Source organism: Phalaenopsis equestris, unplaced genomic scaffold (genome assembly GCF_001263595.1).
Source record: "Phalaenopsis equestris unplaced genomic scaffold, ASM126359v1 Scaffold000362, whole genome shotgun sequence".
Classification (NCBI taxonomy): domain Eukaryota; kingdom Viridiplantae; phylum Streptophyta; class Magnoliopsida; order Asparagales; family Orchidaceae; genus Phalaenopsis; species Phalaenopsis equestris.
The window spans coordinates 42,670-61,396 of NW_018164804.1; the positions used below are offsets into that span (position 1 = coordinate 42,670).

Genomic DNA, 18,727 nt, shown 5'->3' on the forward strand with positions numbered 1-18,727 from the left:
GGTAGGTGGGAGGTAGGTGGGAGGTAGGTGGCCGGTAGGTGAGCGGTAGGTAGAGATGTGGTAGGTGGCGGTGCCACATTACAAAATTGCCCTTTTAACTTAGTTCATTAATTGGGGGTCAAAATAACAAACTATCTTTTATACACAGACGCGCACTCACACACACAATTATTTTTTTATTTCAATTTCAATCCATTTTACTTTCAATCTCTCTCATTTGTTTTTTTTTTCTTTCACATAACTTTAGCCGTTGATCTTTTTGGCTTACTTGGATAAAGTGACATCTATTGAAGATAGATAAGTTGAAACTAAATTTAAGAGATTTGGACATATATAATGAATGGTAGAAAATTCATCTAAAAAATTGTAGAATAAAATTATCGTCGGGGGATTATAACGGAAGAGAGAGGGACCTATGATACTGTGGCTAGAATTTACAAGTAATTTGTTAAAAATTGATTTTACACCTTTGGAGGCAACCCTGATAGAAGTAATTTAAATGGAGTTATAAGTGGTAATAGGGAATTGAGATTGTTCTTGGATAAAAATAATAAATAATAAAAGGAATAACAGCCTATCCACAAAAACAAAAATTAATATGAACTTCTAAATTTAAAATCAGGCAAAAACTACATTTACTCTTATTTTTGTACTTTTCGTAATATCTAAATAAGTAATTGTTTCTAACCTTATCGAGTACTAGAAAATTTAAAGCAATAGAGAGAATTTGTCTTTTTAGTATTGTAAAAATATCTATTACACCATTAAATAAGACAAATTAAGAGCAACTCGTAGGAGAAGAATTCCTATATTGAAATCTGGTAAAAGGAAAAATCATAGTGTCTACTCAACTAAAATATATTTAATATTAAATGTCGGAATTACAAATGATATCCTTCCCCATGGATAAATTAGATATTATTATAATATAGTAGACACGAATAATAGAGGATACCTTTTATATTGGAAGTTTGAAGGAGCCTTGAGGTATTTGAGTGGTCATCATGAGATCATTAGTAGTATATTTTGCTTATTCTTCTCAGAATATGGAAGATTAAAGACTAAGAATTTCGACATAAGTTGGAGTTGACGTCAGGCATTAGCAATTTTTGTTAATTGCCTGTATTGACCTTGTTTGTAATGGCAAGCATTAACGTGAAAGTCGATGGTTTGCATGTGTGGGCCTTATTGGCAATAGCATACAAAACATTGACATCAATGATATACATCAAACTTATTAGTAATGTTGCACGATATTGTTGTAAATAATATGTAATAGTTTTATTGAAAATGATATGCATTGATGTCATTTAGCGAAATATGATGACAATGGTAAGTTAACGATGATCCAATGACAATGGTCAAGTGCCTAGTACAATTTGATGCATTATTAGAACTATTATCACTTGGAGATGCAATTTTATCCAAGAGAAATTGGAAATTTTGCAGAATACATTCATTTTCCCTGCACTGATACAAATTATTTTGAAGGAAATGAACCTCGTCTGTTTTTAGGATAAAGCTAAAGGGGTTATGATTCTTTTGTGCAACATTTCATTGGAATATTTTTGCTTTAGAAGGTCTAAAGGGATGAAAACTTCTAAAACAATTAAGTTGAAGGAGAACTACAACTTGCCTAACACTCCCAAATTACTCTTTATTGCTTTTTTTCTTAACTTTCCCAATTGCTTTGATTTTTTGGTGTATTCTTCTTCTTTGGTAGCTTACCTCGTTTCTTTTTTTTTTTGTTTTATTTTATTTTATTTTATTTTTGACAAGTCCTTCAACATCCAACTTGTAAATCCAATAAACAAAAAAGAGAGAAAATTTAGAAAAAGATCATAAACTCTTCTTCCAAGTGCTTTGTTTGCCAACTATTTCAGTTCCATCACGAAACCTATCCTACTATATTAATTTTCCCGTTTGATCATGAACTTTTAACATATGCATGAATGCATACTATGATGTTATTATCTATAGGATCGATTATAATTCAAGTTTGGTTATTGTGCTGTAGGTGGAATGATGTCACTATCCGTGAAGGCAAAAACTGTTGATACTGTAAAATGCGAAGTGGTTGATGGTGGAGAACTTAAATCAAGGCGTCACTTAAATGTTAGAGGAAAAAGTGCTTCCTTGCCTTCCATAACAGGTTTGTATTGTTTGCCTTAAATGTACAAATGGAAAATTTCCCCATTTTTTGAATTTAGATATGTCATTGTAAAGTATCTCTAGTATTTATATTGTTAATTATTATGCTCTGACAGAAAAAGACTGGGAGGATATCAAATTTGGAGTGGATAACAAAGTTGATTTCTATGCACTATCATTTGTAAAAGATGCAAAGGTTGTCTGTGAACTGAAAAGTTACCTTAAAAGTATGTTTTTAATCAATGCCATATTCGTTGATATATGTACATATATTTTTTTATCCTAAATAGCGATTCTATTTTTCATCTCTTATTCTCGGAATTTCAGGCTGCGAAGCAGATATAGATGTAATCGTCAAGATTGAAAGTGCTGATTCAATACCAAACCTTAAATCTATTATATCTGCTTCCGACGGGGTATGGAATTTTGTGAACTTTCCATGCTTTAGCTTACATTTGAAGATTTTGTTTGATGAATTGATTACTTGTGTTTCGGCTGATGAAGTAATGCTTCAGTTTTGAAGAGTTGTAAAATAATAACTCAAAAAACATGAGATAAATAGCTGAAAGTATTTGGATAACTACCTCACCCTCACTAAAGGATAGGCGTCACGCTTAATCTCACAAAAGGAAAAGATAATAAATTTACTGCCTCAAAAAATTTACTGCCAACCAAAGTTTGGAGAAAATAAGAGTAATTTTAATTGTATTTCAAATATATTGCTTTGCAACATAGAATTTTATGGCTATTTTTGCGTCTACTTAAAAAAATTTAAGTGCCAAATGAATAATAAAAGATATTAAATTACATTAAGAGTAATAATTTAGTGAAATAGGCTTAATTACACCAGTTTCAACATTTTGCCTCTTCATCTTTCATCTCTCTAATTAAAAGTGTTCATGGAGAGATGTTTCGTGTCTTTCGTGTCTTGCCGAATACTTAAGTGGAAGCTAAATTAAAACTTTAAGATCTTCAATAAGAATTTTCACTCCAAACACTCCATATGGCCAAGGAGAAGCTACCTCAACATTTTCTTACCTTCGTAGCGGACCTTAGTATACTTCAAATGTCCATTGTACTAATGAAGAGGCGGGCACAAGCAATTGTGCATGATTCTCATGCTGTGTGGCTGAATTCCCATGCAATATGGTGATAATTTATCTTTGTATTTATACATTTCTTTTCTCCTTTTTCATACTACTAATTTAAAATTAACAGATAAACATAAATGAAGGTACATGACTACAACAATAAACATGAAGATGAAACTACTAACTGAGGATTGCACAAATATATAAAAAAAATTTTGATCATGCAACACTTCTAGGGGAGGCCATCTATTTAACCACACCAAGATTTTCCATCCATTTAACTGTGGATTGGTTATTCTTTGGATGCATCAGTGACCCTACAAAGAAGGGAAAATTATTTCCTCTGGGCTAGAAATCATAGAACCTGTAAACTCGTCTTGCTCTTTCCAAAGAGGCTTACTACAAAGTATCGTTTCAAACAACAACTGAAAACTTGCTAATAGTGCAATATTTGAATAACATGGCATTATTCTTCATTCTTCTGATGTAGTTGAATGAACAAAAACAAAAAAACAAAAAAAAAATTGAATATATAAGTGATGCACGCATTTCAAAAATACATCTTTCTGTTCTTAGAAACCATCTATGTAAGCAGCAAAGTAACCAGTCTTCCTTGGGTAGTCAGTTTTTGTTGTTAATACAATTTTAGCTGATGATGCCTATGTAAATATTTGCAGGCAATGGTGGCTCGTGGTGACCTTGGAGCAGAGCTTCCAATAGAGGAAGTTCCATTGCTGCAGGTAAACGTTTTAGAGTACGCATCAAACCATTAAAAATCCGGATATATTTTTTTTTCTTAAGTGGGTGTGACCTTCATGTATTATTCTCTCAAAGGTGCTGCCCACTAAATGGTACTTTTTAATTAATCATAACTGTAGGCTGTATTGGTTATTAAGATTTACAGAATTCATTTATATATATAGATGTATATTCCTATAAATAACTTGAAATGCCTATTCTTGCACCATCATATCCAAAATTCGGGCAATTACACAAATTTAAAATGCACATGTACAATTACAAGAACAATCACATTTTATCTGTGCAGAGCATGTGTAAATTGCAAAATGCCTCTGTATCAATTCCTCTATTTATGCCTTTTCGCTTGCAAAAGGTACACTGATTTGCCAGCATTCATATCTATAGAACTTGCATATATTTATAACAATGTATATGATATTGCCCTTGTGTGATGAGTTAATGTTGTTCTAGGAGATTTGGATAGAATGAAACTATAAAAATGCTTTTGATTCATTATCCTATGAAACATAAGATGCCTTCCTAAAATGAATCTTCTCTGATTCTTGTTTATGTTAACCAATGATTTGCTTATATCTTAAAATATCTTGTCTATGTTGGCGTCTATTCCACTACTCGACCAAAACAAATTTTCCTTCTACTAGAGAAACGATTAAATGTTCTTTTGTACCTTTACTTCCTCATGATTGATGTCTTTCAAAATTTATATCAGGAGGAAATCATTAGAAGGTGTCGCAGCATGCGGAAGCCTGTAATTGTTGCAACCAACATGCTAGAGAGCATGATTAGTCATCCAACTCCAACTAGAGCAGAAGTTTCTGATATAGCAATTGCTGTGCGTGAAAGTGCTGATGCCATTATGCTTTCTGGCGAAACAGCAAACGGGAGGTTGGCCAATCTGAAAATTTTAAATTATTATAATTATAATCTTCCCCCCTTTGGAATTTTAAAATTAATGTTTTGGAGTAATGAAGGAAATATGGGTTCACTAATTAATAACCTAAACTGTCGATTAAGAACAAGTTTTTTGGGTTATGCTCAACATCACTTTGATGGGTTTTGTCCTTTCGAGACAGAATTACTGAACCGCACAACCTGCGGTGCGAATCCAGTCGATCAAAGCTTTCACTGCTCACTGAATCTGTCGCGATTCGGTTGCCTGTGATGTGATCCGGCTCCTTTGTTTGTGAATGCCAAACTCCTCTTCTTCGTCGCTGACATGTGTTGTTGTGAGATATGTACTTCCTGACATAGAAATGAGACGAAAAAGAACACAAGCAAACACAGATCGTTTACGTGGTTCGATCCAACTGGATCTACGTCCACGGGAGGGAATCAATCAAATATTTCACTAAGGCAAAAGAAATGGAGAATACATAGCTTATACATAGAGATGAGCCCTCATCTTTCTTCTATGGCCTCCCTCTCAAGCGACACCTTGATACAAGGCCTCAAGATGCTCTCCTCCTCTCTAACTCTATAGCTATTCACTCCTCCTTTGTGGTAGCATAAGATATCTTCTGCCTTTTCTCTCCTAAGCCTCACGCCCTTAAGATCTCTTCCCTTTCTCTCCTAAGCCTAACACCCTTAAGATCTTTTCCCTTGCTCTCCTAAGCCTCACACCCTTAAGATCTCTTCTCTTGCTCTCCTAAGCCTCACACCCTCTCTATTTATAGAAGCAAGAGAGTGGTACATTTATATATATAGATGTATATTCCTATAAATAACTTGAAATGCCTATTCTTGCACCATCATATCCAAAATTCGGGCAATTACACAAATTTAAAATGCACATGTACAATTACAAGAACAATCACATTTTATCTGTGCAGAGCATGTGTAAATTGCAAAATGCCTCTGTATCAATTCCTCTATTTATGCCTTTTCGCTTGCAAAAGGTACACTGATTTGCCAGCATTCATATCTATAGAACTTGCATATATTTATAACAATGTATATGATATTGCCCTTGTGTGATGAGTTAATGTTGTTCTAGGAGATTTGGATAGAATGAAACTATAAAAATGCTTTTGATTCATTATCCTATGAAACATAAGATGCCTTCCTAAAATGAATCTTCTCTGATTCTTGTTTATGTTAACCAATGATTTGCTTATATCTTAAAATATCTTGTCTATGTTGGCGTCTATTCCACTACTCGACCAAAACAAATTTTCCTTCTACTAGAGAAACGATTAAATGTTCTTTTGTACCTTTACTTCCTCATGATTGATGTCTTTCAAAATTTATATCAGGAGGAAATCATTAGAAGGTGTCGCAGCATGCGGAAGCCTGTAATTGTTGCAACCAACATGCTAGAGAGCATGATTAGTCATCCAACTCCAACTAGAGCAGAAGTTTCTGATATAGCAATTGCTGTGCGTGAAAGTGCTGATGCCATTATGCTTTCTGGCGAAACAGCAAACGGGAGGTTGGCCAATCTGAAAATTTTAAATTATTATAATTATAATCTTCCCCCCTTTGGAATTTTAAAATTAATGTTTTGGAGTAATGAAGGAAATATGGGTTCACTAATTAATAACCTAAACTGTCGATTAAGAACAAGTTTTTTGGGTTATGCTCAACATCACTTTGATGGGTTTTGTCCTTTCGAGACAGAATTAAATATTTTGTGCTGGGGGGGGGTGGGGGGCGGTTTGTGGGTGAAGTGAATGTAAATGGAATCAAAAGCCGGCCTTTATTTCTGATTTTGTTTAGAAATTCTTTTTATCTACTTGATGGATCCTGGTATGACTAAAAGCAAGCTCATCTTTTGTGTTCAGGTATCCTATAAAAGCAGTGAATGTGATGCATACTGTCGCATCGAGGACTGAATCAACACTTTCAACAAACATTCTTCATTCAAGTCTTTTAACAGCTACCCAGGTATCTATACATTGATCTGAACAATTAATACGACATTCATTCATTCTTTTTATTAAATTTTATCTCAACTACTGAGTGAGTTAAATTGTTTACGAACCATTTGGGATCACTTTATTTTTTGTTTTAATTGTTATGCTTATTTTTTTATATGCTTAATTTTTTTATTTGAAGTAAAACATTTTTTATATCTAAAAATATATTTTTATTTTTATTGGATATTGAATAAGCTGATTTATATGGTGATGGCGGTGGTCACCGGTGGTGGCATGCAATGGCAAGGGTGAAACCCGGTGGCCGGAGATGGCATGCAACGGTGGTGTTCTTTCTTTAAAAAAACACTCAAAACATCCACAGTTTATTTTTAAAAATTAGTTGATAAAAAACAAAAAGATAAAGAAATGCAAAAATTTTACTGAGCAGACAAGTTTTTAAAAACCAAGCCAAAAATAAAAACAAAAACACACTAATGACACTCCTGTTGAAAGTGGAGTCTGGCCCACTTATATCTGGCAAATTTTGAGATTAAAAGGCTGCATCCTCTCGTTTCCTTTCCAATCCTGCCTCTTCAAGTAAAAACCGTTCCCGCCATTTTTAAGAATTAAGCAATTAAAAGGTTCTTAAGTAGCAGTTCTCCAAAAATTAGTTCCGTGCGTGTGTGGCTTACGGGAAAAAGCAAAAGCCAAATGGCGGAACTCCTTGCAGAGAAAAAAAAAAGGGCGTGAGATGCGAACCAAAGGAGCGTATTCTATTTCAATATACCGCAACAACTCCTTATGCTGCTCAGCATCCTGTTTGTCTTTCTTTTAACATATTCTCTTATGTTGAAGGCTGCTCCTGGCGAGGAGCTTTGTCAGAGCCATTTGAGTGAATTGTTTGCCTCAAATGCTGCCATGATGGCCAACAATATTGGAAGCTCTATCATTGTCTTCACAAGAACTGGTTCCATGGCGGTGCTTCTAAGTCACTATCGATCATCATCAACTATATTTGCATTTACGGATGAGTAAGTCCTTTCAATCTAAGTGTAATTTGAGCTGCACCATTAAAAAATTTATTTTATTTTCTGTTTAATTCTAATCATTATAATCTATAAAAGACGAGACCTTGTGCTTTGTGTTCAGGTTAAGGGTTAAGCAGAGGCTGGCACTTTATCATGGAGTAGTACCTATTTATATGAAGTTTTCTGATGATATTGAAGAGACTTTCTCTAGAGCAACAAACTTCTTACTGGTATCCATCTGAGCTTAATCCCAATCTGCTTGTTCCAGCCTTCACTGTTTTCTACTTGGTTTTAATTTCTCTAGCGATATTTTTCATAACAGAAGGGCGGATTCCTGAGGAGTGGAGAGTACGTCACTCTTGTTCAGAGTGGAGCGCGCACAATATGGCGAAATGAGTTCTCACATCATATTCAAGTCCGTCAGGTCTGAGTATGTTATGTATTCTCTAGAATAGGCCATTCTTTTTAACTAAAATTTCTCCAAGGTTAATATTATTTTGTTACGAACATTTTGTTGAGGTTATTATTTTTATTCAATTTTTATCTTTACCTGAATGCTGATGTAAAATATATCTGACTTTTTTTTTAACTTGAAATAGATGGTTATTGGCACTAACTGTTTTGGAATTAGAATGTGTAATACTTGTTTCCTTTTTCTTTTTATTACTGGATTTGCGTTTTGTTGAATAGCTTTGCGTGAGAAAATTCTCGATAAATCAATCTTTCCAGCAACAATAGACAGCTTATTTGGCTGTTCTTCTCTCTTGCTGTGCATTGAAATCTCAGCACTTCATACCAGTTTGATCAAGTAGATAATTAAATGTTCATGTTGGGATAATGATGTCATTTGCTCTCATACTGTGGCAGAACAAATGCAATTCTACTTACGTCATCCTTAACTTGTTTGGTTGCCTTTTGACCTACTAAGTTTTGCGGTTGTCGATCAGGTATTCAGGTTAACAGGTTGGGTTCGAGTCTGAACTAGATTTGACTCGTACTCTCTATTAAGCAAGTAAAAAATTTTAATCTGAACCCAAACATTCTTCAACCTGATTGGCCCAATACTCGGCCTTAGTAACCCAATTAATATAATGAGCAACAGTAATTCTGATCAAATTCAGTTGAAGGTTCAACTTTGGGCCAATTTTAAGTTGACAGGTCAGCTCCGGGTCAATTTTGAGTTAGTTAGTCAACCCGAGACTGAAACAAATTTTAACGGGTCAGGATTCTTGCCTCAAACTCAAACTAGTAGTTAATCTGGTCAGCCTTTATGATTGAGTTTTGGATGAATTATCATTTCGGGTTAATTTTTAACATCCCTATGAAGTTACATTGATCCTTAGTTTCGGTTGCTACAAAATAAACATGCAATGTGATTGCTTGGATGCTGTCAATACGAGTGCATGCCAGTTACAAACATTTTTGTATTAGTAAATGGTAATTGATTTAAATTTTAAACAATCAAGCTGTTGAAGTTATAATGTTGTTCCATTTCAATCTTCCATTCTTTCAGAATACATAGATACTTGCTTGCATTCTTTTAAAAACGGTCTTATTTAAGTTGCAAAACAATTAAAAATAATTTTCAGATATTGAGTGAGATATGCCAAGCGGAGGTCCCAATGAAATAATTACTTTGGATGCCAATTAGGAAAACTTTCTATTCAGACTCTGGACGTAGCTCTACGTGCAGACTCCCAGTAATATATCTTCATGGTGCTATATCAGGTCCATCTAAAAAAATATTTAAGCTGAATTGTGGACTCTGCAATAACCTCGAAATAATATTTGCGGTTTTACTTCAATAACTCCAAAATAATACCGCAGAGGTTATTTAGAGAATATTGAAGAGAAACATATATATTTCATTTCAATAAACCCAAAATAACACCGAAATAACCCCGATCATTGAAGTGGAATCACGGAGGTTATTTAAGGATTATTGAAATGGAATATATAAGTCTCTTCAATAACATCAAAATAACCCCAAAATAATCTCCGCGCTTCTACTTCAATAACCCAAAAATTACCTCTGTGATGTAGCACACATGGCGGCATATTATTGGAGTACACATGTATAGCTACGTCCGGAAAGAATTTTTTCCCAATCATTGGGTATTATGTGTGAGATGTGCAAATGGAGGATCGAACTAAAAAGAAATCCTAAAATATTACTAACATGTTTATATAAAAGCACCTGCGTGCGCACACAAATATATTAAATACAGCAGACTTGCAATTGAATGATTTCACATTTGAACTTAAAGATCATCAGTTTGTACGCAATTTTTTACAAAATTTACTTGCATATTAAGCATTATTAAGCGATTCTTATAATCGAATATATCTGTGTTTTATATACTGTATATAGTTATTTATTTATCTATATATACTGCATATAGATGTTACAATATAATAGTCATTCTTATCTTTGCCTCTTGCTCATGTTTCAGATGTGTCTTCTGAAGATGATCCAAATTAAAAGTTATTTAGTTGATTTAATTTTGAATTTATTTTTGGATTAGCTCTTGTGTAGTTAAGTTTAATCATTTTTTTGATAGATAAATTAATAGATGTTATTAGATTGATGGGTTGACAGTTTAGTGACATAACAAAACAAATTAAGTCATGAAATACAAAAATTAAAACATCTTTAAATGAGCATTTTATCGAGTTGTTAATGAACTAATTGCTAAATAACAAACAATTATGTTCACAAATATAAATGAAGCAACGAGTCCGCGTTCAAGTTTGTTCGTTTACATTATGAGCTTTCAAAATCTTGTTCGAGCTCATTTGCTTATCAATTTGTGTGCAAAAGTTTTATACAAAGCTAAAATGTTAATCTCTCAATTTATAAAACAAATTCAGAAATAAGTTCAAAATGGACAAATGATATTTAACTTAAATATTAACTATAATATTTAGCTTAAATAATTTAAAATATTATTCAAAATGGACAAATGATATTAAAATATTGCATTTTGAATATTTAAGCTGAGCATTTTGAGATCACTTAATTATGAGTTTATTGAACCTAGTAAATATTGAATGAACGATCTATGACCAAAATAATTAACAAGGGCCGTTCGATTAGTAATTTAAATTTTTCGTTAAAATAATTAAAATGAAACTCACAAAATTAATAAATAGACTCTTTCTTCATATGATGAACTTATACTTAAAATCAGAGAGTAATTGTATTCCTAAGAATTTATAACCACCTTATCTTAACAATCAACACCAACAATCACAATTATCAAGTCAACATTGCTCGATTATTGTTATCTGACTACCATCACTTGAAAGTCTTCATCAAACTATTATTGCACAACTGTGGCTAAACTATCATTGTTGTTTGATCATCATTATCTAATTATCATCGCTAATTGTAGAATTTCAATTGCTTCCTTCAATCATTGTCTCTAGATGGTCGCAACCAGATAACTGTCACTTATACTATTTTCGTTTATATATTTGTGTGTGAATCATACGTGCAAAACTAAGGTCTAATTGTTCATGCTAACATCATAAATATTCTAGCACATTTTATAAATACTAATCATTTTTTATGAATTCAGAAGTACAAATTGAATACAATATATTTGATTTTAATATTCCTTAAAATGCTTTAATTCAGTTAAATGATGCCCAAAATAACCAGTAACCTTATAGCCACTAAAAACAGAGTAATCCAAAATTTTATTGTGGAAAATAACCAACAAATGATCTTATGGGTACTAGCCGTGTAACAACAACCGTGAGTAAAAGTGTCAAATCAAGTTTGCGTGCCAGTTCAGATTTGATAAATGAAATTGACCAGACCCTATCCAAAATTGTTTGACGTGAATATAACTCGATTATTAGACCGTTTGAAAAGCTCAACCTGAATATGACCCGTCTTCAACCCGCAAAGACGAACCCAACTCATATAATACATTTAACACAAGGCATCACAGCTATTTGAGTCAATTTCAGCTCAAAATTGGCTAAAATTTTGGACAAGTTCGGGTTGACAGTTTGATTTCGAGTTTGGATTTTTGGGTTGGTTCGAATCCATTTCATGTTGACAGGTTAATGTGAGCCTGACCCAAAAAATTGATTGGGTTAGGTTTCTCAATTCATAACCGACAGAGAAATTATTTAGAAGAACCAAACTCAAAATTTTTTAGTCGAGCTCGGGTCGAGTTAGCATGTCAGTTCAAATTCTGACTCCCCTACCCATGAGCTAACATCACCATACTCGATTTATCAAAACCTGGTTCGATGTCTTGCACATGAAAATGTTTTGCACAATTTGGGATTGTTTGGTTGCAAGTAGATTTTAACTTAATTAGAATTTGATAAATCCTATATCTCAATTTTGTAAATCCCTTTAAAGTGTTTAAATTCTGAAATTATTTGGTATGGTCGATGTTAAACCCGATTAAATTTGTAATTTACTTTACAACTTAAGTTTGTTAGTAAAAATATGAATTTAATATTATATATTAATGATATCAATATTGAATTGAATTAAATTAAATTCAAAATTTTTTTCTAAGTATATTAATAATTAATTAATTATTTACAAAAATAATTAGTCATTAATAAAAAATTATTTAAATAAACATTTACCAAGCAATAGTCTTATTCATTAATCAATATTTGATTAGTTATTTGTTAGACTAATTAATAGTTACTTTTAAACTTCATTAAACTAACTAATTTAAATAATAATTTAATTATATTAATTAATAATTATATAATTATTACACATGCATTTATATAATTGCAATTAGATTGACAGTGTATTTATTAATGATTAATTATCGAACATTTAAATTAATTAAAGTTAATAAAATTATATCAATTCCCAGAACCTATCATTTCCTTCCTCCTATCCCGCCCCCAAACCTCGCACCGTTTTCCGGTTTCACCCACCCGAAACCATTGCCTCCATTCCTCTTCTCCTCCCATGCCCAAAACCCTAGCGGTACAGTTGCGACAAGCTAGCTGGGATAGCAACAGACGGGATTGCAGCGTACAAAGATATCTGAAACCCGAAACTACCTTATATAACCCCTTTCCACTCCGCTCCTACCCGACTAACCTTCGTCTTTCTCTTCCTTCATCCCACCGCGCTTCGCGCGCATCAGCTTCTCTAACTCCCATAGATCCGCCTTACAAAGCTAAATCCGGAACTTAAGGCTGAACGAAGGCGAAACGGGATTTAAATGTGTCATTTTTTGGCTTTCTAGCCCAAGTCCTGCTACCAAACAGCCCCTTCGACCCCAATTCCGCCTCTCTGCTGCAGTGCGGTTTTCTGGCTCTACCCAGATTTAGATTGAGAGCTCAGGTTTGTTCTTCTGATGTTTTCTTTCTCGCGCTTCGTTGTTTACATATTCACCATGCAGCCCACCTTCTCTAACCGTGCCAGTAGTATAGTTTCCTGCATGTTACAAAGTTTGATTAGAAAATGTTTTGATGGCCTGTTCTTTTGTTGTTTCAAGGAAGCATAGATTTCTCCTTGAGAAGAGTGATAGAACAAGAGATAGAAGAATCGAGTTTTCTAGAGAGAGATACCGCGAGGCTTTACATTTGCTCAATATTCCTTTGCTGATGATGTTTTTCACAGTCTAAACCCCCCTGTCATCTTCTCCTACTACCATATGTTATCAATTATCAATGTCAATTTGCTTCCAAAAATGTTGCTAAGTTAATATTTTTGATTATTTTGTTTGTTTTTCGTCTTACAACATGTGTTTTCCTCACTTTTGAGGTTGATCCACACTGTTTCTATATAATGCAGTTATAGTTGCACTTTTAAGTTCAAATTTTTGGTTGCTAGTTTGATTTCTGATTAAATACAGTTTTTTATATAATACTTCATATTTTTGTCTAGTGACTGTATTAGGTTTTCAGAATGCTCTGCATCATTTATCCACCATCGATTCTAACAAGAAGAATACAAATGAACAAACCCTTCCAGAAGCAGGATGGTCTAGCGGTAAAACTACAGTCTTTCTTGATGCCAATTTTGTAAAAGTTTGTTTGCTGAACTTGGCACTTTACTAGTCCTTTTTATGTTATTAAGTAGCATATTTGCCATTTATATTTATTCTAATTTGTTTGATTATGCTTTGTAAATTCAATACATGAAAAGGATCAGGCTCCATACCATTGAACTGCTCTTTTGTTTACTTTTGACTTTTGTTCTCTTTTTCAGGGTTTTTTTTTAATTTTTTATATTTGCAATTTTTTTTAATTTTGGGGCATTTACATACATACTGCCCAATTCCTATGTATTTATGTATCTTGTATCTAACACCTAAATTGTATTTATGTATCTAACACCTAAATTTTACCTTTTTACATTTATACCGCCCAAATGTTTCATATCACATAAATAACCACCATTTTATCTTTTAAAAAGTGAAATACACCTTTACATGCATAAGGTGGTCTGTTTGAAAGAATTGAAGTTTATGTGTTAGATGTGTAAATACATAGGAATTGAGCGGTATATATGTCAATCTTCCTTTAATTGTTTAAATTTATTTGGTTAAATTGCTATGTCCATCAAATTAAAGATGCTTTAGCATTATTAAAATAGATTTATGAAATTTGAGAAGGATAAATGAAGATTGTCAATGGCAACCTAGAAGAAGAAAATTCACTAGCTTTTTGAGCTTCTTTGGTTTTCGGCAACACAAACTGTAAAGTTTCATAGCTTCCTTCTGTAGTCATCCTTGCATAAAATCAGTCTGAATTTGAGGGTTTGCAACTTGAAAGCTTTTTGGCTTATGATACAAATTGTCTGAATGATTATTTTTTTTATTAGGAAATTTTAATTATTTTAACCAATGGAAATATCTGTTAAACCATGCATTATTTTTTTTTTATATGTTTAGCTTCAAAACATTGGCCTTTTGATGTGTTCACTCCGGGACAATAGCCATAGAAATTCATCATTTTTAAAAGTTGCTAGCTTGCTTTAATTTAGAATGAAGTGCATCACTAACAATATCATTTTTTTTTTTTTAATTTTCTACTTCGAGAAGTTATAAGTAACACCTCGTCGTTTTTAGGGAAAAAAAATCACTATAATGCCTGTACCAACCTTTTAAATTTGTTTATGTATTATTATTTTTTTGGTACTGATATGTCTGTTACTGTAAAGTTTTTGTTTGAAGCAGTACATGTGACATTGCTTATGGCCATCACTGAATGTTTATGGTTGTCAACACGGCCGTCCTTAAATGCTTAAGTTTGTTATTTCATCTTAGGGAAATTTACATACATACCAGACAATTCTCTTATATTTATATATCTAGCATCCAACCTTTCATATCTACATTTATAACATTTTAGTGAGTTAATCTTATGCATAAAAAGTTGTAATTAACTTTGTAAAAGTAACCGATAGTGGTATTTTTATGTGATATTAAAGATTTGAGTGCTATGCATGTAAAACTTTTTATGATAAAAATTTGAGTATGTATTGATTGCAAATTTGCGCAAGTCATATTCAATATGCATTTTGTTTGATGAAAAGTTTTCAGTATTTTGTCTTAACCCTAGTTCTTTTTGGCTTCCTGTACGTTCCTACATTTTGTTCATATATAGTGATGGCATCTATGTTAGGTGTGTCATGCTAGGGGTCCCAGACCCAGATTCCCTCGAGTATGGAAAACACGAAGAAGGATTGGTACCATCTCCAAATCACAAAAGCTTGTTGAATCTGTAAGTTGAATATGTTCTCTCTTCATATACTGCTTATTTCTTCAAGAAACTGTGGCATGCATTATAAGAACATTTTATTGCTTCAAAAAAAAAAAAAAAACGAAATTTTTTCCTTTAAACTTATCTGGTTATCTGAAATATCAAGTGACATTACGCTCTATTTGCATGATTCTAGGCTAACATGTATGCTCTCTATCTTATAGGAGCCTTATAAAGATTCATTAGACTCGTTAACTAATACACATCATGATGAGAGTTGCAAAATCATTAAAATTTTATTTTAACCATGATAGTCGCTGCAAATCTTCTTTTAATCCTTCTACCGTACCTGAGCTTGAATGTTAAGCTGTTAATAGCATTTTGTGTTGTTAAATAGATGGAAAAGAATAGTCATTTATTGAAGCAGTATGCATCTTTGAATTATAACATATATGTAAAATAAACAAATAATTTTTTTTTTGTAAAAGTTTGATGATTTATGTAGAATTTGTTTTATTTTTCCAATGCAAGAAGATGATCTAAGAACTTCTCATGCCACACTTGGTATGAATATATGGCATTAATTTTATCTGTTTCAATGGATTGTGGAAGCTTGGATGAAAGTATGATAAATTTTTAAGAATTTAAGGAGAAATTTGGTAGTTTTTTAAGTTTTTTGGGTTTGATTGAAATAGAAGAGCGCGCTTTGAATTCATTTTTAGGAAGGAAACAATTTAATCTAGTTCACTAGTTGTTAGGTTAGGGCCACTGAGCGTAATACAACACGAAGGAAGAGGGGAGATATTAAGATAATTTCTTAAAATCTTGTAGTGCTTTTAAGATTGTTTTAATCTAAGCATCTTATATATATAATTTGGTAGAAAGGAACGCGCAAACACATGCACACATGCGTACGCACACACATATGCGTACACACATACACACACGCATGTACGCGGACGCACACATGCACACATGCACACATGCACACATGCACACATGCACACATGCACACATGCATACGCACACATGTTAGGAACATTTGTACACGCCATATGTACATACACACTAGCACTCCTATCCAAACACGCACACGCATCTATGTGCGTGTGCGCACACACACACATGCATGTCTCCAGGTACACATACATGCACAAACACATACACATGTATGTACACGCACATACACATGCATGCATATGCATACATGTGAGCATATACATGCACACACACATGCACTACCCTTATGTTCAAGCTTGTACTTGATTTGTGCTTGTGCATGCTGCGGGCTCCAAAAATTTTTGATCCGGTTTTCCTCAAATAAATGAAAGTTGTGTGTAAACTTTCAAGTGAAATTTTTTGAAGACTGATGAAATAATAGATAAATCACTAGTCTGAGATTTCACCCTCATCCTGAGAAAACTTTAAGATCCGTGATTAGAATTTTTCCATAGGCGCAAGGTCTTACGGTTAATTAATCCTCTCGATAATAGGAGCACGCTTTCGATTAAAATTGATCATTAGCCAATAAGACTTACCATATACTAAGAACAAACTTAGATTATAGTTTAAAAAATTTATCATCGTGAGCTTAAGAGAGAATGTTAACAAAATCGATTAACATCTCATAGTATTATCATTTCAGGTTGTTATAGAACCTAATCTACTTAGTCGAAGAAGGTAGTTTACCTAATATGATGGAAAAATTTTTATCTGCATTCACAGGCTATTTCGTTCTGTTGAATTTTGTAGATATAGGATAGATGTTTGTCTAAGAGGATTAATTCAAGTTAAATTTAGCTAATAGAGGGTTTTGTACTCTATCAGCTATACCCTAAATCCTTTCAAATTTTGTAGCCTTTGATATCTGCATGAAAGGATTACACTTTTTTCTCTTTCATATTGGATCAACACTCACAAGTACTTAATTTATATTTTTTTATTGTAATGTTGGAACAACATACATTTGTACTTATTTTCCTATGTTATATGTTAGTGTGTGAAGTAAGTGGTGGTAATGAGATGACGAGTTTGGCATAGACTTCAAGGCTCACAAACTCTCTCTCTCTCTCTCACTCACACACACTCTCCATCTTGATTTCTTTTTTTTGGTTTGTTAAATTAGAGAAAGGGAGAAGTGGTGGCTACTTTGGTGTTCTGCAGGACTAGGGGCAGCTAGGTGCTGCAAGAAAGGAGGGAAAGAACCGGTGGCATTTGTATTGGGTTTCTCACTAAAGAAGATAAAAAGAGGTTGCAGGTGGGCTGCTTGCTGCAACCGGGGATACGACGAATTTGAAACACACATACACACACAACCACAACAACAACTACCACAATAACAACAACAACGACACAAGCTTTTTCCAGATCAACTAAAATCATAAGTTTACTAGACATTTTTTTAGTTTTTAAAATAATATTAAAAAATTTAGTAAAATTTCTAAATCAACAAAAATCATGTTTACTAAAAATTTTTGTTAGTTTTAAAAATAATATTAGAAAGTTTAGTAAAGTAAGGAATCCTTAACTCTTCGGAATATTTTTACAATCTTATTAAAATACCATAAGATCATACTGATTTTTTTCACTTTATTTTTTAAAATTTTTCTCAACTTTAGTGTTACTAATGCAATGATAGAAATAAAAAAAATGCTATTATTTACGCATTAAAATCATTAAAATCAATCATATTTTCGGAATATTAATGGAAAAAATTTTCTAAATATCTCACCGGCTATATTGAATATTCTCATCTAAGGAAAATACTTTTTTATTTTCATCTCTAATACACTTGAATTAAATTTTTACTTTTTAAACTTTAGTGTTACTTATGCAATGATAGAAATAAAAAAATGATTTTATTTACGTATTAAGACCATTAAAATCAATCATATTTTCAGAATGTTAATGGAAAAAATTTTCTAAATATCTCACCGTCTATATTGAATATTCTCATCTAAGAAAAATACTTTTTTATTTTCATCTCTAATACACTTGAATTAATTTTTACTTTTTTATTTCTTTGTTTGGCTAGTAATATATAAAAACCCTTGACCTGAGGGGACTTATAGTGACCCCACCACTAACAGGCCAAGGCTTGCGGCACACACACAAATATATATATACCCAAATTTTA

At 32.7% G+C, this 18,727-nt stretch overlaps 2 protein-coding genes across 4 annotated transcripts in view; both read left to right on the forward strand.

The window, feature by feature from the left end:
• LOC110026296 (pyruvate kinase isozyme G, chloroplastic-like) overlaps positions 1-8,492 on the forward strand; it is a gene marked incomplete at its 5' end in the record, with an annotated part of 14,527 nt that extends 6,035 nt beyond the window's left edge. Inside the window, 9 exon segments of the mRNA XM_020727181.1 lie at positions 2,018-2,152; positions 2,268-2,378; positions 2,479-2,567; positions 3,920-3,982; positions 4,714-4,889; positions 6,785-6,887; positions 7,715-7,890; positions 8,009-8,117; positions 8,210-8,492. Coding sequence (XP_020582840.1) covers positions 2,018-2,152; positions 2,268-2,378; positions 2,479-2,567; positions 3,920-3,982; positions 4,714-4,889; positions 6,785-6,887; positions 7,715-7,890; positions 8,009-8,117; positions 8,210-8,317 — 1,070 coding nt within the window.
• A 4,263-nt stretch (positions 8,493-12,755) lies between these two features.
• LOC110026295 (pentatricopeptide repeat-containing protein At4g21190) overlaps positions 12,756-18,727 on the forward strand; it is an 11,109-nt gene continuing 5,137 nt past the window's right edge. Inside the window, exons 1-3 of one of the 3 annotated variants that reach the window (XM_020727178.1) lie at positions 12,756-13,225; positions 13,772-13,876; positions 15,514-15,612. In XM_020727178.1, coding sequence (XP_020582837.1) covers positions 13,793-13,876; positions 15,514-15,612 — 183 coding nt within the window. In that variant the 5' untranslated portion in view covers positions 12,756-13,225; positions 13,772-13,792. The remainder of the gene's footprint in view (positions 13,226-13,771; positions 13,877-15,513; positions 15,613-18,727) is intronic. The other 2 variants (XM_020727179.1, XM_020727180.1) reach the window with 2 other exon arrangements.